This window comes from Furipterus horrens, unplaced genomic scaffold (assembly GCF_987537825.1).
Source record: "Furipterus horrens unplaced genomic scaffold, mFurHor1.1.pri manual_scaffold_6, whole genome shotgun sequence".
NCBI classification, from domain to species: domain Eukaryota; kingdom Metazoa; phylum Chordata; class Mammalia; order Chiroptera; family Furipteridae; genus Furipterus; species Furipterus horrens.
In genome coordinates this window covers 81,929,039-81,953,735 of record NW_028327176.1, presented here as the reverse complement: position 1 = coordinate 81,953,735, position 24,697 = coordinate 81,929,039, and the positions used below count along the sequence as shown (strand labels likewise).

Genomic DNA, 24,697 nt, shown 5'->3' with positions numbered 1-24,697 from the left:
CATCTGGTTTCACACTTGAAGAAATACGGGTGTTATATGCAACTGAGAGAATGGTAGGAGATGAGTAGGCTTGATGTATATAGTAAGAGGGAGTAGGCATGAAACGGAGGCACAGAAAAAGACCTTACTAGTAAAATAAAGGACTTTAGAGCAGTGTTGACAATGCATAGAGGATTTTTGTCCTGGATTTCAAGTAAAAGTGTCAGCCTGGCCACATGGACTGTCACTGCAATGCTGAGCCTTCTGGATGCAAGAACAGAAGGGGAGAAGACAGGGTTTAATGGGATTGATGTAGCCAGGCAGGAGCTCCAGAGGGAGAGGGACAGAAGAGGTGCAGATGGTCTAGGAGTTGATTATAAAGACAAACCACGGAGTTTAACCTGGGCAAAGAGAAAGCAGAGCAAGGAGGTGCTGATGGGGGGTGAGATGGTGATGGGGGCAGAGGATTGGCTACCTCCATGTAGTCCAAGCATGTTGCAGAACAGTTACTCAGGCAAGAATTTCTATCCAGGCTCCCTCTGCTATTCTGCTGGCACGGCTGGGTCCCAGTGCTGGGGCTGTGCTGCTCAGCTCTGGCTCCCCCTGTCGCAGCCCGATGGTATATGTCACAAATAGGACAGTAGCTTCCTGTAGAGGCATGCATAGACCAAAGGAACCCTCAGATGTGCTCTGCTTTTTTCCTTATCCTGCACTATATGAATCCAGGAGCCATCTCTCTAATACCGTACAATAGGTACATTATCTAATGGCATCCTGCACTGCATATTCATTGACTTTTCCAAAATCTTACTGTTTTCTTACTTAGAGATATACTACAAACAATGTACTAAAAAAGGAAAGCTGCCTGGGACTCAAATGCTTCATTTATTTGAGATGTAAGAAGGAAGAGTAGTAGACAGAGGGAGTAGGGGCTGAGTCAGTGTTAGAGCTGTCTGCTGAGACGTGCACTGGACAAAGTGGATGGTTATAGAAACTAAACACAGGACTATCCTTTTTTTTTTTTTTTTTTTGTCTTCTAGTTCTCAGACCCTCTATTTCCCAACCTATAAAATGGAAAGTGGGAGTGGGTGGCCAGGGCTCTTCCGGGCTGTAAGTATGTACTGCCAAACACACCGAGTCTCACTCTATTTCATAGGGAAAACTTTGCTCCTTTGTGAATCAAGTTCCCTGCAGCCTGGTTAGCCTCAGCTGTGCCAGGTCTGTGGAGAGCCCCGGGGAAAAGGGCAGAAAGGAAATGGTGAGTGAACTAAGATCAGCAAGGGGGGAGCATGCAAACATCCCCCTGTCCTGGTAGACTGGGGGGCAGGGGGGATTGAGTGGACTCCAAAGATGAGGGGCCTAGAGTGGGGCAGTCTCAGGGGCTGAGTCCAAGTCACTCTTCATGAGTGAGACGAAAGGAAGTTGGACAGAAAATGAAATGCATCCTGAGGAACAAACTGGTGATTACTAGGACTAGAAAACTGAACACTACCTTAAGATAGGAAGAGAGAAGTAGAAAAAGGAACTTCCAAGAGGTTAGTGCCTTAATTTTGAAGGGCAGGTCAGGTTGAGTAGGGTGAAGTTAAATGATGGACAGGTGGATGGGTAGACAGATGGGAAGTGAAGATGCTAAGGTTGTGGTCATCACAGCTGCAGTGTGGGATTCTATTCATTTCCCTACTGTGGAGAGGTGTCAGCTTAACCATTAGGGACTCTTTGCATACATGGTCATGTGTTAGATTTCACTATTTCACTGCAAATTACTGGTGATAAATCAGCAGGGAAGAGTTTATGTCTTTAAGTCTTAACTATGCATGTCTGGCATATAATGAGTGCTCAAAAATACCATTTGAAGGAAAAAAATTCTAATTTTCATCACAGTATTTAGTATGTTCTTTTACATACCATGTATTTAATTTGATTAAGGCTTAACTGAATTTATTATAAGTACTTCCCTACCTTGTCTTTATATTATTAGAATAAGAGTTTTCCCTTCCAAATTCCTTTGTAATCCAATTAATTAAAAACTTTTCTCTTGATCAGATATTTTCTTAGCATATCTACACACTAGAAAATTTGGGTACACTTCTGTATTATCTCAAGTAAGTTACTTTAGTTATGTGCTTTTTTGATAGGGGAGGCCAAGTCAGGAAAGCAAAAGGACATTAACCAATAATACATATAATTGGAAAGTCAATATTGAATTCTCAGTTTTTCTGTTTCTTCTAATGACAAAAGAAGAGAAAATTAGATTAAAATGCATTAAAAATATTTGCAAACTATCTCTCTGATAATGATCATATCAAGAATATATAAAAACCTCTGGCAATTCAATAAGAGAAATAATCCAGTTAAAAATGGGTAAAGGCACTGAATACACAGTTCTTCAAAGAAGAAGTAAAGATTGTCAATAAGCACATGAAAAGATGCTTGACCTCTCTAGTAATTGGGGAAATGCATATTAAAACACAAGATACTGCTTCTCCCCCATTAGAATGATGTAATTAAAAAGACAGACAGACTTCCGGCCAAGATGGAGCTGGCAGGAAGTACAGCCACACGTTTTAAAAAGTCAGGAGGGACACCTGGGGAGTGCTCCCAGCACCAGACCAGAACACAGAGCTCACAGTCCCAGCACTGGAGAAAATAGAGCCTCATTGCTTCTGACTGTACAAACAAGTGGGGGTTGGAGTGGGAGAAGAAACTGCAGGTCTCTCAGCAGAGTCCACTTGTTTAAAGGGACCCCATGGTCCTAGAGGTTTGCAGACCCACCCACTCTGGGAATGATGACCAGGACAACAGCTAGAGAGGTGGCAATCCCATACAGAAGTGGGAGAAGTGCCTGGAAAAGGGGCGAGTGCTGAACAAGCAGCATTGTACCCTCTAAGACCCCTCCCCCACATACAGCGCCACAACATGGTGAACGGGGTCACCATATACTGATGAATAACTAAGGCTCCGCTCCTTACAATGTAACAGGTGCGACAGCTCTAAGACATAGGGGTGAACAAACAGGAGTCTGTCAAGATGAGGAGTCAGGGAAGTATGGCCCAAAAGGGGTAATGGATCAAGGTTCCAGTGGGACAACTAAGTGACGAGGAGATAGCTAACCTCACAGATGTAGAGTTAAAAACACTGGTGATAAAAATGCTCACCGGCTTGACAGATATGCTTGAGTATGGCAAAAGCATAAGAGAAGAAGTGAAGGCTATGCCGAATGAAACAAAGGAAAATCCACACAAAATCAATGGTGAAGGGAAGGAAATCAGAGATCAAATCAATGATTTGGAACATAAAGAAGAAAAAACCAGTCAACCAGTACAGAATAAAGAAACAAGAATTGAAAAAAAATGAGGAGAAGCTTAGGAACCTCTGGGACAACTTTAAACATGCCAACATCCAAACCATGGGGAGCCAGAAGGAGAAAAGGAAGAGCAGAGCAAGAAATTGAAAGCTTATGTGAGAAAATGACACTGGGGAATACAATTTTTGTTAAGTTAGATCTGACACTTGTTTTTGGCTAACTTTTGGCATCCAAATCCAAAAATGGTCCCAGTTTTTCTCTATCACATCAACTTTTTAATATACTGGATATCCTCCCTTTGTCCCCCAAATTATACAAAATGTACATACAAAGGAAAATAAAGAAAAAAGTTACCCGAATATACTGTTTATTTAGAGCTATTTTATTCCTATAAAGGCTATATATTGTGACTGTAAGTCAAATTGTGCACAAGTAGTAAAGTGCTACCAAATATATATATTAAGGTATTTTATTTTTTCAAATGACAGGCTAGAAAATGCCAAAATGAGATACTTGAAACAGTCTCCTTTGGTAGGCAAAGCTTTAACAAATTGCTTCATGAGACCCAGTTTTGTGCACAGAGGTGGGAATAGAATGATCTTTCTGCCAACAAGTGACTCAATAGAATGTTTGGACCATCAGGTTTGAGGTCAGATCTTAGAGGCCAATTCAACTCCATCCAATGCTTCTCATGAGCTCTGCTGTCCTACGTACACAGAAAACAGGGATACTTAGTATATCTGCGTTGCTGACCAGGAAGGAAGCAGACCATTTGAAAGTCAACACAGATGATCCAGTTGTGTTTGTGACATTGCAACAGATCAATGACTCTCTTTATGTCTTCATATTCTTCACGAAAACAAACTGAATGACCAATTGGGACTGCACCAAGTAAATTGCTATTGTGGAGGAGAACACACTTAAGCTCCACTTTGAGTTATCGATGAACAGTCATCATTCAGTTGCGTTATAGATTGAAATTCCCAGTTCCTCCATTTAACCATGTATGTTATGGCAACACACAAAGTCACCATCACTTCAAAAGTATTGCAGAAATGCACTTTCCCTTGATCAAAAGTAGGATACCTTTGCTCCTTTCTCAAGCAAGTTTTTCTCATGCAGTCTTGATGCTAAGAGTTCTGAAGCCTTTCTGGACAGTCCCAAATCCCGTGCCAAATCATTCAACTCATGCTGATCAAATCCCTTATGAACCGAGTCATCTTCAATTTTAAAATCTTCATTGTTGCTGTCACTTAGTTCTTCACCATACTCCTGCTTTTCAAAAGAGGGTAGTTCAATGGTACTGACACTGGGATTTCAGCTGAATGGGGCACTGGGCATATAGCTGATGGTAGACTAGGATACTCTATTTTACATTTATTTTTCTTGTTATATCCTGATGTTTTCACTATACAAAAGTAACAGTCACTTGAATGATCTCTGGGCTCTAGCCAAACCATAGGTATACCGAATGGCAACTTATCATGTGTTCCCTTCATCCACATCTATAAACTCTCAATACACTGCTTGCACATCTTGCAAGGGGCCCAAGACTTATCTTGATCACCAAGTGTTCCTTTAAAATATGCAATATAGGCTTGCCTGACAAATGCGCTGATGTTTGTCCTTTGATTGGGAATCGTGAAACTGCCAGAGATAGAACAAAATGAATCAGGGTTGTTTAGGCACTTGTGATGAGAAATAGCAGAGGCAGACATGATCTGAAGGAAAGGAAATAAATATGTATATGAAAAAAAAAATAAATTCTGCTAACTCCTTGTATACAGACAAGAACTTGGACTACACTTCAGAATCCAATTCACTATATAGAGCGGCACACAACCTCTCACCTCACTGTCTCATGTGTAACTGAATAGCCTACACAAGTATAAACCTGTCGCTGATCTTCAAGATTGTCCCCTACCTCTTCCCACTCGAGGGAGGTTTGCTCTCAGTCAATAGGAGAGCACTAGTTCTTCCCTCGATCCAGGCTTGATCCAGCCTAGAGTCTTCACATTAAGATAAGCTATAGAGAAAAATTTGACATGATAGAAGAAAATTAACTGCAGTTTTGAAATCATCATGCCTATTTAAGTCTAAAACTGCTGAAAAATCAAACTCAACAGGAATTATGTTAAGAATTGTTCCCCTGTGTAATGAAGAAAAACTCCCCAAATTTGGAGAAGGAAATAGACATACAAGTCCAGAAAACACAGAGAACCAAACAAGCTAGACCAAAAAGGACCACACCAAGACACATCATAATTAAAATGCCAAGGTTAAAGAGAAAGAAAGAATCTTAAAAGCAGCAAGAGAAAAGCAGAGTTATCTATAAAGGGGTGCCTAAAGGACTCTCAGCTGATTTCTCAAAAGAAACTTTGCAGGCAAGAAGGGGCTGGCAGTAGTATTCAAGGTGATGAAAAGCAAGGACTTACAACCAATATTACTCTACCCAGAAAAGCTGTCATTTATAATAGAAGGGCAGATGAAATGCTTCCCAGACAAGGTAAAGCTAAAGGAGTTCATCATGACCAAGCCATTATTATATGAAATGTCAAAGGGACTTATTTAAGAAAAAGAAGATCAAAACCATGAACACTAAAATGACAACAAACACACAACTATCAACAACTGAAAATAAAAAATAAAAACAAAATCCAACTAAGCAAACCAGAACAGGAAGAATATCATAGGTATGGGGATCATTTGGAGGGTTATCAGCTGGGAGGGGGAAGGGGGAGAAATGGGAAATGATACAGGGACTAAGGAACATAATCGATTGTACAAAATAGACAGGTGGAAGTTAAGAATAAAATAGGAAAGGGTGAAGCCAAAAAACTTATATGCTGGACCCATGGACATTAACTAAGGGTGGTGGGATTGCTGGAGGGAAGGGGGGTACTGGGCAGAGGGGAGTAAAGGGGAAAAATATTGGAACTACTGTAACAACATAATCAATAAAATATACTTTAAAAAAAAAGCATGAGGGATGGGGGTCTTGCTCTTTCTAAACTAGAGGGGACAACTGCCTCCTTTCCCCCCCAGAAAAAGTACAGTGTCTTGGGTAAGTTTGTTCTGCTGTGGTCATGAAACCTCTGCTGGACATAGTAGTTTCCAACTGAGCTGGGCATTGGAGGTAGCTCAGCCTCAGTGGATTGCTGGTGATCTTGAAGAGGCTGCCTAGGGCCAGAACAGAACACCATACAACATCACGAAAGGCAGATCCAGAAAGAGAAAACAGTGGTAAAACTAAATTCTACTGAGATAAACTCCACTGCAGTCATCTTTATGATTTACATTATTTTCTCTCCCTCACAGCTTAACATACATTTCTTTTCCTTCAAGGATGTGCCTATTAGGTCACTATTTTATATTATAATTTATTTCAAATCTCATACTTTTCTTAATCCATTTTACCTTCTTCTTTCCTCTTCTTAGTTTTGTTTTAAATTTTATTTATTCTCTTACTATGACTTGTTTCCATTCTGCACTCTTACTAATTTTCCCCTCTCCAACCTCTGAAAACCACTTTTCTTCTCATTAGTCATCTCACATTCTTTTTCACATTCTTAAAATACTCTTATTCTCTCTTCACCTTTATCAACCTTTGATCATTGGTTGTGGATATGGTGGTTGTTGTTGCATTTCATCATTTTTATTTCTAGGTCTTCACTATTTTTTATTTCAAAAATGAAATTTTACTGTTTCCCCTCTGCTACTCCATTTTGCCTTTCTCCAGCCTATTTTTTGTTTTGTTTTAAATTTTAGTTTTTCTCTGCCTTAGCCTGGTTTTTATTCCTTACTATAGTACTCCTTCTTCCTCTATCCTCTCAAAATCACCTCTCTTTCCTCTAGACATCTCTTAAGCTTCTCTTTCTTTCTCTTTTCCCTCTTATTCTCATCCCACCTATATTAATCTTTGCTCTGTTGTTGATATTGCTGTGGTGGAATTTTTCCTCAATTTGGTTCCTATTTTCTTTTTTTCCCTTTTTCCTCTCATTACATACATATATTTAAATTTCTGTTTATACCTAATACTATATGCTTCTCTTCTCTTACTCCATTCTGCTTTCTTCCCATTTTTTATTTATGATATAGATTTCATTTTCTTTCTCTGTTCACATTGTCTCTATTCCCTACTCTTAGTATTGCTCCTCTTTCTACTCTCTCAAAATCATTTTTCTTTCATAGTCATCTCATATTCATTTTTTCTTTGTTACAATAGTCTTAATCCCTCTACATCTTTATTAATATTGTTTCATTTGCTGTTGATAATGTGAATTTTGGTGGCGGTTACTTCTGCAGTTGTGGATTTTTTCCATGGGGTGTTTGATTTGATCTGGCAACCCTGTACAACAACATACAAGATGTGGTGGGCAGAGTGACTCTCAGTCAGCCAGCTGGAGAGAAGGACCCACCAAAGAACAACCTAACAACAACCAAAACTAAATTACAACTGAGATCTAAGATAAAAAAACATAAAGGGCCTCCCAAAAGCATTAAGCTCAGGAGATCAAGGAGACTACACCACAGAGTCCTACAGGTCTTCTAACACAAAAGTTCACCCTGTGAAGACAGGGAGTCAAAGCAGATCAATTGAAGATGCAAAACCAAACAAGAGTAGTCACCAAAAATGGGGAGATGAAGAAGCAGCCCCAATCAAAAGGAAAGGAAGAATGCTCAGAAAGAGTGGTAAATGAAATAGAGACATGCAAACTATAAGACATTGAGTACAAAACAGTGGTTATAAGGATCCTCAAGGAGCTCAGTGACAACTACAAAGAACTTCATGGAAGCTACAAGGAACTAACTGTGAACTCGGCGGCGGCGGCAGCCGTCCGTCTCGAGAGACGATGGTGTAGCTTCTTAAGAGTCTATCTGCACCGCCGAGAATGGCTGTGCAGTCCGACTCGGGAGTGACACGGTATCTGTCTCCTCCCGTGTTGAATCGACATCTTGCGATGACGCTGGAGTGTCCTCTCCAGTGAAGCTACAGAGCCTGGGCAGGGTGATATGGAGGGTCTGCTGTTGCCCATGCAGCAGACCCCCCCTCTCTTCGCAGCTGAAGGGTCCAAGGGAAAGACGGAGTCAATACAGCTTGGCTTCAGGTGCGCCGCAGGAGTTGCCGGTGTTGACTACAACGTCAAACCGCCTTAGGGACTCCGGCTCCGGATTTTCTGTCGGGGTTTACTCCCTTAGCCTTTCCCCTGAAGAGGTATGCCGCAAGGCAGCGGAGGTTTTTTGGAGTCAGAGTTTTCCTTCTCTGATGTGCCCTGACTGGAAGATCGAACCAGCGACACTTAGCTCGCAGGCCGACGCTCAATCCACTGAGCCAAACCAGCCAGGGTGAACTACACCAACATGAAAAAACATAGAAACTATCAATAAGAGCCAGGAGAAAATGAAGAATACAATATCTGAAATGAAGAACACAGTAGAAGGAATTAAAAGCAGGGTAGATGAGGCGGATAATTGAAACAATGAGATGGAGGGCAAAGTAGAACAAAATTCAACAGAGCAATGAATTGAAAAAAGACTTAAAAAATGAATAGGGTTGAAGGGAGCTTCAGGATAACATGAAATGGAATAATATCTGCATCACAGAGACACCAGAAAGAGAAAAAGTGGAGCAGGGGTAGAAGACCTGTTTGAAAAATAATGACAGAAAACTTCCCTAACTTGATGAGAGAAAATGTCACATAAGTCCAGTAAGCACAGAGGGTCCCAAACAAGATGAACCCAAAGAGGTTCATCCATGACACAAAATAATTAAAATGGAAAAACTTAAAGGCAAAGAGAGAATCTTAAAGGCAGCAAGGGAGAAACAGCTAGTAATAAACAAGAAAGCTCCAATAAGGCCATCAACTGATTACTCAACAGAAAGACTACAAGCCAGAAGGGAACGACAAAAAATATCCCAAGTAATAAAAAGCAAAGGCCTACAACCCAGACCACTCTATCCACCAAGGTTCTCATTTAAAATGGAAGGGGAAATAAGGAGTTTCCCAGACAAAAAGAGGCTAAAATTATACATGTCGACCAAAGAAGCATTGCAAGAGATGCTGAAGGGACTGCCTTAACAAGATGAAGAAAAAGAGAGAGACAGAGACAGGGGGAGGCACAGGTACAAAGAGAAAAAATGTTGATGAATAAGTACCTATCAATAATAACCTTAAATATAAATGAATAAAATGCTCCAGCCAGAAGACATAGGTTAACTGATGGATAAGGAAACATGACCCACATATATGCTGTATACAAGAGACCTACCTCAGAACAAAAGACCTACACAAAGAGACATTAAAAAACACAACAAAAGAGGATAGCAATACTTGTATCAAACAAAATAGATTTTAAAACAAAGGGTATAAAAAGAGACAAAGAAGGACACTACATAATACTGAAGGGAACATTCCATCAAGAAGATATAACCCTTGTAAACATATATGCACCCAACATAGGAACACCCAAATATATAAGGAAAATCTTGGAGGACTTCAAGAAAGTTACCAACAGCAACACACTCAGTGTAGGGGATTTTAACACCCCATTATCAACAATGAATAGATCTTCCAAGAAAAGAATCAACAAGGCTATTGTGGCACTGAACAACCCTCTAGATCAAATGGACTCAATTGATATACACAGAACTTTTCACCCCAAAGAAGCAAAATATACATTCTTTTTAAAGGCACAGGAAACATTTTCAAAGATAGACCACATGGTAGGATGCAAAACAAGCCTAAGCAAACTCAAGTACATTGAAATCATATCAAGCATCTTCTCAGATCAAAATGGTTTGAAACTAGAAATCAACCTCAAGGAAAAACTCAAAAACATTCAAATTTATGGACACTGAATAACATGCTATTAAGTCACCAATGAGTTAACAATGAGATCAAGGAAGAAATAAAAACATTCCTGAAAACAAATGAAAATGAACACAAAATAGCCCAAAACCTGAGACACAGTAGAGGCAGTCCTGACAGGGAAGTTCAGAGCAATACAGGCCTACCTAAAAAAGATAGAAAAATCTCAAATAAACAACCTAATGGTACATCTATATGAAATAGAGGAACAACAACAAACAAAGCCCAGAGCGAGTAAAAAGAAGAAAACAATCAAGATCAGAGCAGAATTAAATGTCACAGAAACTAAAAGAACAATTCGAAGGATTGATAAATCCAGGAGCTGGTTCTTTGCAAAGATAAACAAAATTGGCAAGCCTTTAACCAGGCTCATCAAGAAAGAAGAGAGGACCCATATAAATAAAATCAGAAGTGAAGGAGAAGAAATCACAACTGATAAAACAGAAATAGAAAGAGTTGTAAGCAATTACTATGAACAACTGTATAACAAGAAATTTCACAAGCTGGGTGAAATGGACAAATTTCTGGAAACATATAATCTTCCAAAATTTCATTAAGAAGAAGCAGAAAGCCTGACTAAACTGATAACAACTGGTGAAATTGAAGTAGTAATAACCCCCCCCCAAAAAAAAACCCCAGACCAGATGGCTTCAGAGGCAAATTTACCAAACATTTAGAGAGGAACTATCTTCTATCCTTCTCAAACGATTCCAAAGAATTCAAGCAGAGGGAAGACTCCCAGACTCTTTCTATGAGGCCAGTACTATCCTAATTCCACAACCAGGTAAAGACACACACATAAAAGAAGTAAAACTGTAGACCAATATTCCTGATGAACATAGATGCTAAAATCCTCAACAAAATATTGGCAAACCAGATCCAGCAACACATTGAAAAGATCATACACCATTATCAAGTGGGATTCATCCCCACGACACAAGGATGGTATAATATTCACAAATCAATAAACGTAATACAACACATAAACAAAATGAACAAGAAAAATCATATGATCATATCAATAGATTCATGTTTATGATAAAAAATCTCAGCATAATGGGAATAGAGGGAGCATACCTCAACATAATAAAGGCCATATAAAAAAGCCTACAGTCAACATCATACTCAGTGGGAAAAATCTAAAACTTTCCTCCTAAGATCAGGAACAAGACAAGGGTGCCGGCTTTCAACATTTTTATTCAACATAGTGTTGGAAGTTCTAGTCCCAGCAATCAGACAAGAAAAGGAAATAAAAGGCATCCAAATTGGAAAAGAGGAAGTAAAACTGTCATTATTTGCAGACTACATGATAGTGTACATAAAAAACACTATAGATTCCACCAAAAACTTATACAACCTAATAAGTAAATTTGGCAAAACATCAGGATACAAAGTCAATAATCAGAAATTGAAGGCATTTTTGTCCACCAACAATGAAATATCAGAAACAGAAACTAGGAAAAAAAGTCCCATTTACTATAGCAAGAAGAAAAATAAAGTATTAGGAATAAACTTAACCAAGGAAGTAAAAAACAAGTACTCAGAAAACCACAGAACACTGAAGAAAGAAATCAAGGCAGATACAAATATATGGAAGCATATATGTTGTTAATGGGTTGGAAGAATTAACATCATTAAAATGTCTATACTACCAAAGGCAATTTATAGATTCAATGCAATCTCTATTAAAATACCAATGAGATATTTCACAGATTTAGAACAAGTATTTCAAAAATTTATATGGAACCTAAAACAACCCTGAATACTCTCAGCAATCTTGAGAAAGAAGAACAAAGCAGGAGGGATCACAATACCTGATATCAAACTATATTACAAGGCTTATGTAATCAAGATAGTCTGGTCCTAGCTTAAAAACAGACATGTAGATCAATGGAACAGAATAGAGAGTCCAGAAATAAGCCCATGTCTCTATGGTCAATTAATATTTGACAAAGAGGGAAGGAGCATAAAATGGGGTAAAAATAGCCTCTGCAACAAATGATGTGGGGAGAACTGGACAATGACATGCTAAGCAATGACACTAGACCACCAACTCACACCATACACAAGAATAAACTCAAAATGGATAAAAGACAGCATGGATAGAACTGGAGAGTATTATGCTAAGTGAAATAAGCTAGATGGTGAAAGACAAATATCATATGACCTCACCTATAAGAGGAACCTAATGTAAAAAACAAACAAATGAGCAAAATAGGACCAGAGGCATGGAAACAAGGAATAGACTGACAGTGATCAGAGGGGTGGGAGGAGTGGGATAAAGGGGGAAAGAAGGAGAAGGGTCTAATCAAGAAACATGTATGAAAGACCCATGGACATGGACAACAAGGTAGAGATTGATGTGGAAATGGGGGGTAGGCAGGGCAGGGGAGAGCAATGGGGGAATATTGGGACAAGTGTAAAAGAACAAAAAAAAAAGAAAAGAAAAATAAAGATGTATGTGGGAAGATGAGTGGGTAAGAGGCGTTTATATTTCTGGAATCTCTTTATTTTCTGCATAGAAGCAATGCTTCAACTCAGTACCCAGTAATTTAGTTGTTTGTGCTAAGTATTTATTTTGTACTCATGGCATAAAAACAAGCCAGCCCTTCTACCAACACTCTCCCCTTAGTGATCCTGTCTCACCAAAGGAGTTTCTTCTCCTTTCAGTTTGCCTATAAAATGCAAGGATTGCTATAGGACTGGGCAGGAACTAATGTACGAGCACATTGTCCCAAACTCTTTATGTAAGCATTTCTTTTTTATGTGCTTTTTTCAGTGTTGACTTGCCTTTGCAATGTGCACCTCTCCAAGCAAATCATTCTGAGAGATCATCATTTTGAAAGGCTTTGATTCTGTTTTACACACCTACTGGGCTTCAATCTACTTATGGTCTTATACTTTCTCTTCAGAAACTAGATTTTTTTGCAAACTAGAATCTTAATCTGTCCTCTGATGTCAAACCACACCAAGCTAATAGCAGTCAATGAGCTCTGAGAAGAGCTGCTATTCATTGTTTGGACAGAGATGCCTTCATCCTCGGAGAGTGAAAGGAACTGGGACCTGCAGCACTGTTCATGACAATTTTCCATTAAAAGCCTTTGGGGGAAGAGGGAAAAGTGTGTTTTCAGATCCTCCTTTCTTGATAGTCAAGTAGGTGTACCTAAAAAAACAGCATTTGTCCAAACTGTCGAACAAAACATTTTCATTTTAGGAAAAGCTTCTGATGAGCCTCTTTTGGTTCCATTTATTTTTCATATCTTCAGAATAAAAGTTGACCTGATGCCACTGAGCAGAATTTCATTCTGCTGGTCCTGACTGCTGGCCAGGAAGATGCAAAACCAAAAACCTGTGGTGTTCAAGCTGCATAAGAAAAGATGTTTTAATGGAAGAGAAATTCCTTGTGTGAGATTTCTTTGTCAATCAATATTTATTGAATGTCCATACAGCTGGGTCTCTGGTCTGAGCATAAATTCACTTAGTCACAGAATTATCTTGTACATGCTACTGTGTGTTGAAGGGAGAAGAAAATGAGGGAGGAGGAGGTTGCTCTTCTAAACTGAAATCTTATTCTCAATTGGTTATCCTAATCTGAACTAGGAAGTAGATTCCCATTCCTAATTCATCTAATTAATTAAATGAAGTAACAGCACCAAGGAGTAAACAGAATAATGGAATTAAACAGACTTTAAATAAACTAATAAAAATTAGGCAAGATACACCTGTAGGTTCTGGTTTGGATGGTATAATGTCGGATGATGTGGAAAAGCCACTTCCATATGTTTCTCACACTGTAATCCTGACTTCATTTTACAAGTAACAGGAGCCATCCTGGCAGCCAAATCCAAGTTCTCAGTAAGCCTTTGCTGCAAACAAATTCTATTTCCTCATTATCCTAAAGCAGTGTCAGAATCACCCAGGAGCTCCTTCAACTATGAACCCTGGTCCTCTAAGATGTTCTGGTTCTTGTGCTGGGGGAGGGACAAGATTGTCCAGGTCATTATAATATGGCCTTCTCATCCTGCCTCCATGCATTTAGGAGTCTCACTACCACTCTAAATTTGTGGGAGTTCCACTTAATAACATTACTGTAACAGTCTAGATGTGCTGTTTTCTTTACCTACTCTGTCTTATTCTTGGAGTATCCTGTATCCAATAAACCATGGAGCCAGAAGGTCCTCAGATAGCTTCCCCTTCCCTCTCCAGTACACCAATGGCAAAAGAGAGGTACTGAATGGGTCAGGTAGTTCATTGTACTCCAGAAACTTCTTGTGGTCACTTTGTCTCATGGAGACCACCAACTTAGTCCTTTTAAGAACTGAAAGGCACTTTCTACTTATTATCTGGTCAGATTTGTTTTCCAAATTATCTCCTCCAGGAGGAAGGGAAGAATAATAGCAGCGAATCCAATATGCCCTGAGGTTGGGAGTCAGGACAACTGGGTTCAATTAAATGTAGTAACCTTATTGTGACATTTTAAAGGAAAGTTCAGGGGCTAGAAGATCAGGGTATTGAAAAGTTTTGGGAAAAAATCTATAACTAGATGGAATAGAGTATCTCAGGTTGAATTCCTCAGATTCATTACAAAATCCTTAAGGTCCCTATAAACCCATAAAATATGCAGAAATATTTCTTCCTTTCATTATTTTTAAGATATTGGTTTCTCCCAGCATTAGCCAGGAAAATGACATCTGCTGTGTGTTTTCTTCATTATTAAATTTTCTGAAATTTTTGGATACTCAATGTTTTTCACCCATATCAGTTTAGAGCTAACTTTTAATTTTAATACACAGGCCAGTTAATGAACCTAAACATCATTTTGGGGAGACATAATGTATGTCAACATATTTGTTACTTAGTGTAAAGCATTTCTTACATATACAATGGAATATTACTCAGCCATGAGAAACAAGGAAATTATGGATGGACTGTGACAACATGAATGGATTGTGAAGGTATTATGCTATGTGAAATCAGACAGAAAAGACAAATACTGTATGATCCCACTTATATGTGAAATTCAAAAATCCTCAACTTGCACAAACAGAGAGTAAAATGGCAGTTACCAGGGGCTGAGGGTTGGGAAAATGAGAAGATGCTGGTCAAAGGGTACAAACTTGGCAGTTGGAAGTTGAGTAAATTCTAGAGATCTAATGCACAGCATAGTAATCATAGCCAATTATACTGTATTATAAACTTCAAGTTGTTAAAAGACCCAGTTTGAAATGTTCTCACCACAAAAAAGAAATTATAATTATGTGACATAATAGGGATATTAGCTAATGCTGCAGTGGTAATCATATTGCAATATACAAATGAATCAAATCAATACCTTAAACTTACACAAAGTTGTACGTCAATAATTACATCACAGTGAAAAAAAAAGCATTTCTTAGCTATGTGCCAAAGACATATATCAGCTTTGATTACAACATGCTTTCTGGTTAAAGCTCTCAACTTAATAAAACTAGGGTATAAATCAAATATTAAGCAAAGAATCAGGCAATATTATCCATTATGAGAAGGAGATCAGCACCCTGTGGTGCAGGCTCTCCAAGGCCATATCAAAAATTTTGTTCGACCCAAGATGGCAGCAGATTGAGTGGGAGTTACACTAACTTCTTCCAAGGACCAAACTGGAATTACAACTAAATGATAGAAAAATCATCCTAAATAACCAACTGAGGATTATCTGGAAAGAAGCTTTATAGCCAAGGACTTATAGAAGAAGCCACATCAAGACTGATAGGAAGTGAGGAGGTGCGAGAGGGCTGGCTGAGTACCATGGACAACAGCTGAAGTTTTGGAGGGATATCTCAGCTGCGTGTGTGTGTGTGTGAGTTTCACTGAGAAGTGTGGAGTCTAGATCTCAAGCCAGACTCATTAGCCTAGAGCACCATAACTAGGAAAGGTGCTCATAAAACATGCAGCTCTGAAAAGCAGCAGCATTTCTGTCCACCAATGAGAGATGGCTAGGGACGCAGCCACTCTACTGTAGGGTGCACAAAATTTTGTTTGCAGCCACTTACCCTTTATTAGGAATAAAGAAGCAAGCCAGTGACTCTCAAACCAGTAGGAGATAATTAACAGATGAATCACGGGAAAGGGGCGAGGAAATGACATTCTGCAGCTCCTCACACATACCTCTGGGATCAAAAGGAGGAAGATTGGTGTCACCAAACACAGAGAAATGGGAAGATGTAGCTAGATAACTTTACAAATAAGTTGGGGATAGACCTATAACTAGATTACCCTAAATTAATCACACCCTTAGTTAAGTAGTTTATCGCATTAGATTATGAACCCGGATTAACCAGTAATGGAGAAATGCTGGAGAAGGAGAGGGGTGGGTGAGCTAATCGTGTTAGGGAGGGGGAGCTAATCGCATTACTATAAAACCAGTTTTCTTTGTCTACTTTGTGCACACATTCTCCTGGCTGGTGGTGCACCTGACTCTGCAGATTTGTGAATAAACGCCTTGCTTTGCTGCTCAAGTATACAAAATTAATATCTAAAAATCAATTGCATTTTTTATGCCAATAGTGAACTATCAGAAAGGGAAATTAAAAAAACAATCCTGTTTATAATTGCTTCAAAAAATAAAATACCTAGGAATAAATTAACCAAGAAGGTAAAAGACCTGTACTCTGAAAGTTATAAGACACTGAAGAAAGAAATTGAAGAAGATACAAATAAGAGAAAGCATATCTTATGTTCACAGATAGGAAGAATTAACATAATTAAAATGTCTCTATTACCCAAAGAAATTTATAGATTCAATGCAATTTCTATCAAGATACCAATGATATAGTTCACAGAACATTTATATGGAACCACAAAAGGCCCGAAATAGTAACAATGATTTGAGAAAGAGGAACAAAGTTGGAGGAATCATGCTACCTAATATCAAACTACACTATAAGACTAATCAAAACAGCATGGTCCTGGCATAAAAACATATATATAATACATCAGTGGAACAGAATAAAGAGCCCAGAAATAAACCCATACCTTTACAGTCAATTAGTATTTGACAGAGGAGTCAAAATATAAAATGGGTTAAAGATAGTTTATTCAATAAATGGTGTTGGGAAAATTGGACAGATACATGCAAACAAAAACAACAACAACAAACTAGATCACCTTCTTATGCCACTCACAAGAATAAACTCAAAACTTAAATGTTAGACTCAAAATCATAAAATTCCTATGTTTATAGGCAGTAAAATCTCAAGCATTTCTTGTAGCAACATTTAAAAAATATATTTACTTGGGCACCAGAAACAAAAGAACAAGTTTTTATACAGCAAAGGAAATTATCAACAAAATTAAACAATAACCCACTGAATGGGAGAACATATTCCCCCATATATCTGATAAGGTGTTAATATCCCAAATTTATAAAGAGCTTATAAAACTCAACACCAAAACCCTCCAAATAGTTCAATTAAAAATGGGCAAAGGATCTGAATAGACACTTCTCCAAAGAGAACGTGCAGAGATGACCAATAGACATATGAAAAAATGCTCAACATCACTAATTATCAAAGAAATGAAAATTAAAACCACAATGAGCTATCACCTCACACCTGTCAGAATGACGATCATCAATAAATCAACAAACAACAAGTGTGAATGAGGATGAGGAGAAAAAGGAACCCCTTTGCACTGTTGGTGGGAAAGCAGATTTGTTGGAGCCACTGTGGAAAGCAACATGGAATTACCTCAAAATGTTAATAATGGAACTGCTTTATAACCTAGTGATTCCACTTCTGGGAATTTATCCAAAGAAACCCAAAACACTAATTTGAAAGAATATATGCTTCCTTATGTTCATTGCAGCCTTATTTACAATAGCCAAGATTTGAAAGCAGCCCAGTGTCCATCAGTACATGAGTGGATAAAAACAGCTATGGAACATTTAAACAATGGAATACTGCTCAGCCATAAAATAGAAGAAAATTTTACCCTTTGCTACAGCATGAATGGACCTGGAGAACACTATGTTAAGTGAAATAATCCAGTCAGAGAAAGACAATTACCATATGATTCCACTTATATGTGGAATCTAATAAACAAACTGAACTAACAAACAAAATAGAGACAGACCCATAGATAGCAAGCTGAAACTCTGGGGTGCTGGGGTGGAGGAGTCGAAAAAAAAGGAAGAACTCAGGGACATGGACAACAGTGTGGTGATTGTGAGGGGAGGGTGTTGGGCAGAGGTGGAAGAGGGTATAATGGGGATAAATGGTAATAAAAAAATACAATAAAAATTTTAAAAAATAATTTTGTTATTTTCCCTAACTGGGGAATCCTGGAATCTGATTTGAGTTTTGAAAGATTACTTCAGCTACTGGATTGAGGTTAAATTAAATGTGATATAAAGTGGAATACAAAGATCAGTTGGAGGCAACTGTATTATATGTTCTCAGATAAATAATAGTTGAATATGTGAAAATACACACACAAATCAATCTGTCTGTGTGTCTTTCTATCATTTACCTATCTGCTTATTAAACACATGCACAATATATATACAATTGTCTTATACACCAAATGAAATTCTAAAAGTGCAGAGAGTCAGTGCAGTCCACTCTTGCAGTAGACTCAGACTTGCATTTCTCTCCCCCTTGGGTCTGAATTGTGTTTGGCCCTGTTTGTTGGGAGCCTTCCTTTTGAAGGGCTGTGTCCTCATGCAGGTGCTTGTCAGGGAAGTTCTTAGCCATGGACATTTCTACCTGATGCCATTATGCTCCTGGCAAGAGCAGCTCCTGCTTGGCTTGTTTGTTCAGGGCAATGGTGTCTGCCCATATTTAAATGGTTAAGTCTCTGTGCTCAACATTGTCAAGATTCTGAAGGTGAAACTCAACATGTAATGGTGAACTTGGAATGTGAACCTCACACAGGTGAATCCACCTGAGCTTAAGTCGCTCATAGGAATGGTGGACTCTGGGGTGATCACAAGCCCCATGGTCTAGAAACCTTTGCTCTTTCTTACTGAGGCTAAACTTAATTGTGTAGATATTTAAGTTAAATTTTAATGCTTCAGAAGCTTAAACAGTGCACAGGAGTGGCAGTTCTGAGAAGAGTTTCACATGAGGATCTAGATAAGAGGATACAAATGGGTGGTGGTTCATCCTGTCTCTTCCAGGCCAGAGTGACAAGTGTGCTGAGACATTAGTGACTTCCACCCTTGGTGGTCACTTGTGGCCATGAGCTGCCTCATCTGGTTACCCCAGTATGTTACACACATGTCTGTACTTTCTGTGTGTGGCATGAACACAGTCTGCACACTGCACAGGATGTGCAAGTGAGCATGCCAAATTCTCATGGACCTGGAACCCTACAGAGAGGACATCAGTAAGCTGGATTTGTCACCATTCTTAACTTCCAGTGCTTGCAGCTGTCTACTGGATCTCTTAGTAGACAATTTCTTCCATGATACAAGTGCTGCAGTGGATCAGTTCACTGCTCTGTTCTATTACCTGTCTCCAAGAGCAGGTATGCTCTGGGTTCTGGGATCAACAGGTTTCAGCATGATGACTGCTTTTTGAATGCCTGAATTAGGAATACCTCAGACATTTAGAAAGGTATCCTGAGAATATACTTCTAGTAACAGCAAGGTTGAGTGGTCAAGAACAGGAAAAATATTCCATGAAAAAGGAAACATTCTTTTCCTGACTTCTTGCCATTCCAATAGGGTACTGGGTCATTTGAATGATCTCCAGCTCAATGGAGTCTCTCATTGGCAACATCCCCAGGGTACGTGACTGCATTTTACAGTGCAGTGTTCTTTGATTATTACCACTTCCTTTGTATAAAAAATACTACACAGCAGAAAGAAAGAAGGAACTTCTACTTTTTGTTACAGCATGGGTGGAACTTGAGAGTATTATGCTAAGTGAAATAAGTCAGGTGGTGAAAGATAAATGTCATATGATCTCACCTAGTACAGGAAACTAATGAACAAAACAAACAAACAAGCAAAATAGTATCAGAAATATGTAAAGAGGGAACAGACAGTGATCAGAGGGGAGGAGGGAGAGGGAAAAGTGGGGAAAGAAGGGGAAGGGTCTAGTCAGGGAACTAATATGAATGACCTATGGACATGTACAACTAAATGGGGATGGCCTGTGGGAGAGGGGGTAGGTGGGTGGAGCAGGGGAGAGCAAAGGAGGAAAAATGGGACGACTATAATAGAAAAACAATAAAAAAAAAATAATAGAATTTTGGAGCTGGGATGAATATTATCTAAGTTACATTTTACAGGTGAAGTGACTGAGACTCTTCTAAGGGTAACTGCTGCATTTGCTGCTTCTTTTGGGGGATACACTTATAGCCCCCACACAGCTCAGTGAAGACATCTCTCTGGCAGGATTTGATTTCAAGCTCTATATTTGAAATTCAGAAAAGTGTGTTGGATCAATGTTCCACTTAAGCTTAAGTGTGTTTTCTTTTAGATAGTTTTTGAGAACGTGTATTAAAGGAGTCCAGGTCTTTATTGTGCTTGTCTCTCTGAAGGAATAGAAATTAATTTGAAAAACAATAAATAGACTCTATGCTGAATATGTCCTGGAAGAAACTACTGAGATTCTTCCTTTTCCAACCTCCTCCCCATCTCTGTTCCTGCCCTTTTCTAACAAGAGCTAAGCATCTATCCACCTGGTATTGTACAAGACATTTTGTAAATATTTCCAACCCTCATGTCAAAAAATGATAATAATAAGTGGAACCACTTTGAGATGGAGCCAGAGCTGCCATGACAGAGGAGCATCCTTGAATGTCATATGTCTCAAACCTTGGAAGGTTAAAACAGGACAAAATCACTCTTGGACTAGACCTAAGCAACCTTGTGTTCATCAACACTGTAAATGTTACATTTCCAAATGCAACGATGCAGCACTTATTATGACTACTGGACTGATGACTATTGGACTAAAAATTAAAGATTTTTTTTAGAATTGACATCACTGTGGGATGTTTTCTGCACCAATAGATATGCCTTTTTTCTAGTGATGTAATTGTTCCCCTTTTCTTTCTCGTTAAATACCCATTGCTTTGTCTCCCAATCAGAACACTATTTGGCCACATCAGTGTATTCAAATAGCTATTATTATTGATCTCAATAAATGCTTCTCATCTCTTACTTTGAAAGTCCTTTTTATTTTTAACTTAACACTCCCAGTAACCCTATGAGGCAGAAATTATTTTTCCCATTTTGCCGATAAGGAAATAGAGGCTCCCAAGTCACATATTTTGGTGACTGGTGGAATTCTGCTGATCTGAGTCCAAGGGCACCCTATACTATCCATTTCATGTCGGTGAAGACATCACTTTGCATCTCAGGGCCCTGTTCAAGTCATTCGATGCAGAGAGGGCCCATCCCACAGCCTCTCTGTTTTATGTGGAGGACCTATGTTGGGGAGGCAAACCCCTGTCTACCTGCAGAACTCTCCTTCCAATTCTGGCAGCAGGAGCGAGGCCATGGGATTTTTCATCAGATCAGCCACCATGGAGTCTTTGGGTGTCACATAGAAGAAAGGAATCCCAGTGCTGTTGTTCAAGGGGCCATCACTGATGGGCACGCAGTTCCCAAATGGCAGTCCTGGAATCTAACAAACACCAAAAAAAGGATTTCTCAATGCAGGGCTGTGGATTGCCCTGAGCTTAACTTGTTTCTTTGACCAGGAATTATAGTGCCTGGGATGTGAAGGGAGCATGGCATTATCATGGTTCTGACAGGGAGTAATTAAGGCATAGTGGTTCTCATTCTGCCCAATTCACTCAGTGATGCCTTTAGAATTTCTATAGAGGAGCTGAGCATTGACATTCTGTTTGAGAGAGATAATTAGGGGGTTATTCTTGAGTCTGTAAGTACAATACATAGCAAACACACTCACTTTATTAAATCTGAAGTTATTTGGGGGAGGGGAAATAAAATTTATGGAGGGCTACTAAAACATTGCCCACAACTTGCCCCTGAAAGCCCCACTGGCTTCACTGCCTCCTCCAAGTGTTTGGCAACTTTAGGGATAGGATTTAAGCCTTAACTTAGACATCTTATCTGGTCTTTGGACCCCAGGAACTTTCTGTTATTGTTTCTTTTAGGGACATACCACTTTCTCACGTATTAGTCATATTTTAATTTTAATCAATAATATTTTATTATATAATTCAGCAAACTATGGGAAATTGGTTTCTCATCCTTTTAGCTTAAAAGAAGTAACAGAAATATGCCATGCCAACTTTTGTTCATGGAATTGTTAGACATATAAACAAATATTTCTTAGGTCTTCCCAAGCCCTGCTGGGTGCAGCAGCCCCATGAGCTTCTCCCTTTACAGTGTTCCTCATTGTCAATTAGCTCATAACTCAGGGGCTGTCTTTGTCTTTGGAGTGCTGCATGACAACAGTGTGTAGAATTGTAATAAGGAATGGATTGAATATTTTAAGAAAACACAATGTTAAAGAGTCCTTCGAATTTGTTATATCAGTTCATTCACAGACTCTGTTTTTCAGTTAGTTACAAATTGCCTAGAGTCATGCATTGCACACATGGCAGGCACTTGGTAAATGTTTTCTGAATTTATTAAGTTTGGATTAAATATCAATATTGGAAAGAGGAACTACTAATGAAGCTAAGACAAGAGATGTCAAAAGTTAAAATATCTTTAATACATTGAAATATATTTAATTGCTTAAAACAATCTGTGTTTTAAAACCAAGATCAGCTTCATATTTAAGCTTCACATCTTTTTAAGGTGTGTCTTAGGAGCATACCACACAGTGTGAAAAATCATTTGGATGCTGTAAAAGAGGGTAAGATTGTTGCCCTAATCAGAATAAGGTTGTCATTTAGATAATGTTTTTAAGCTAACTTAGTCAACCACTTAATTTCATAGATGAGGAAAACAAAGTGGAAAACCCAGTGATTTGGCCACAGTCTCAGAGCTTAGGAGACCTCTGGCTGGGGCAAGAAACTGCCCTCTGGCAAATGACCTAGACATTCCATAAAATAATTTTTTTTTGGTATGAAATAAATAAGAGTTCACATTACTACCCTGTAGAGAACCCCTTACATCTATCTTAACAGCCCTAAAAGCTTCCTGGAGGATATATACTTCTGGATGTTACACCCTCATCTATTTATCCATGAACGTCATTTCTGCTTCAGGTGGAATCAGAAATCATTCCAGTATTTACGCACTTTGCACAATAAGTCTTCTTTCCAGAAAAATTTTTGAGTTCCATTTTTTCCCTATATTTTTAAAATGTAAATTTCCATCAAGGCCCAAGTGATGTCTTTCTCTCAGTTTCCGATTTGGTTCTCTGTTAGTAAGTGACAGGGAAGTTCCCCTCTATCGCTCTATCGGGTGGGCGCGATGAGCTGGGAGGGGTTGATCACACCTAACCTGTGATGCTAAAGGACATCCAGTGGTTCCTTTTGTCCAGGTCTCTGGTCATGGGCTGGTTATTTATACGTGTCTATGACTGAGCATCTCAAGATTGCGCTTCAGTGCCCATCCACCTGTCAGGAAGTCTGGTTGTTAGTACCCCGAACCCCCGCACCCTCCTACTTTGCCTGGCCAACCAAAGCGCAGTCTAGTTCCCTTATTTACATAGTTTCTATAGGTCAATCTAGCCGACTGGACACATTTGTTAGACCTAGATCCGGGTACGTGAGTGGTCGCTAGCATTTACCTGGCCACTGGGTATGTCGCCTGGGTGCCAGGCCACCGCGAAGCATGCACTTGCCACCGACTCCCTGCGTGGTGGCTTACCTTCTCATCCGTGGACACAGTGGCCAGACAGCCCCAGGCACTGGCGTGGGCAAGGAAGCGGGCGGTGCTCGGGCGCAGCCTAGAGCCGCTCTCTCGTGGGTAGGAGAACATCCCGGGTGGCACGGGAGGCGGCCTAGAGCGGGTTGTGCTCGCGGGGGGCGGCAGGTGCGGGTCCTTCTTGTGCGCTGAGGTCGGGAAACTCCGCTGCCAGATACTGCCCGAGTCCTCCAGCAGCGCGGGCATTGCCTCCTCGGTGGAAGCGTTGTCCAGCTCCTCATCCACCTGGTTGGTGACAGCCCAGGACACCGAGCTCACAATCACATAGCCTGAGGCTGGGGACAGCAGGGCGCTGCAGTACAGCAACCAGTAGAGGCTGGTCCCGGGCAGCGCCGGCCGGTGGCGAAGGCGCACGGACATTTTGCTGTCGTTGAGCCGGGACTCGGGACAGCCAGCTGCGCTTCAGCAACCGGAGAAGTCTGCAGCGCCCCGGGTGGCGAATTCAGGGAGCTGGGATCTCTTCCCTCTGCCGCAGCAGCCCCCAGCCTGTGGGATACACTGGCAGCCGCGCACCACCTGTGGAAGTCGAAATTCCTGGTGGACCATATTGAGCTCCAAAGGTGCACGCAGTGCAGTTGGCAGTCGCCGTGTGCAGAGTCCCCATTGCGTGCCAGGTCCGGGGTGGGCTTGGTTCCCGCTGTATGACTCAGGTTTCGCAGCAGACGATGGGCGTTCACACCCCGGGCTCAATACACTCCTCCACTT

General features: G+C 39.8%; 1 protein-coding gene across 1 annotated transcript in view; it reads right to left on the bottom strand.

Moving 5' to 3' along the window:
* The window catches only part of CREG2 (cellular repressor of E1A stimulated genes 2), a 31,565-nt gene extending 7,154 nt beyond the window's left edge, over positions 1 to 24,411 (bottom strand). The window contains exons 1-2 of the mRNA XM_090280376.1: positions 23,936 to 24,411; positions 21,598 to 21,767 (exon numbers count right to left, since the gene is read on the bottom strand). Coding sequence (XP_090136502.1) covers positions 21,598 to 21,767; positions 23,936 to 24,352 — 587 coding nt within the window. The 5' untranslated portion in view covers positions 24,353 to 24,411. The remainder of the gene's footprint in view (positions 1 to 21,597; positions 21,768 to 23,935) is intronic.
* Between the last annotated feature and the right edge of the window lie 286 nt (positions 24,412 to 24,697).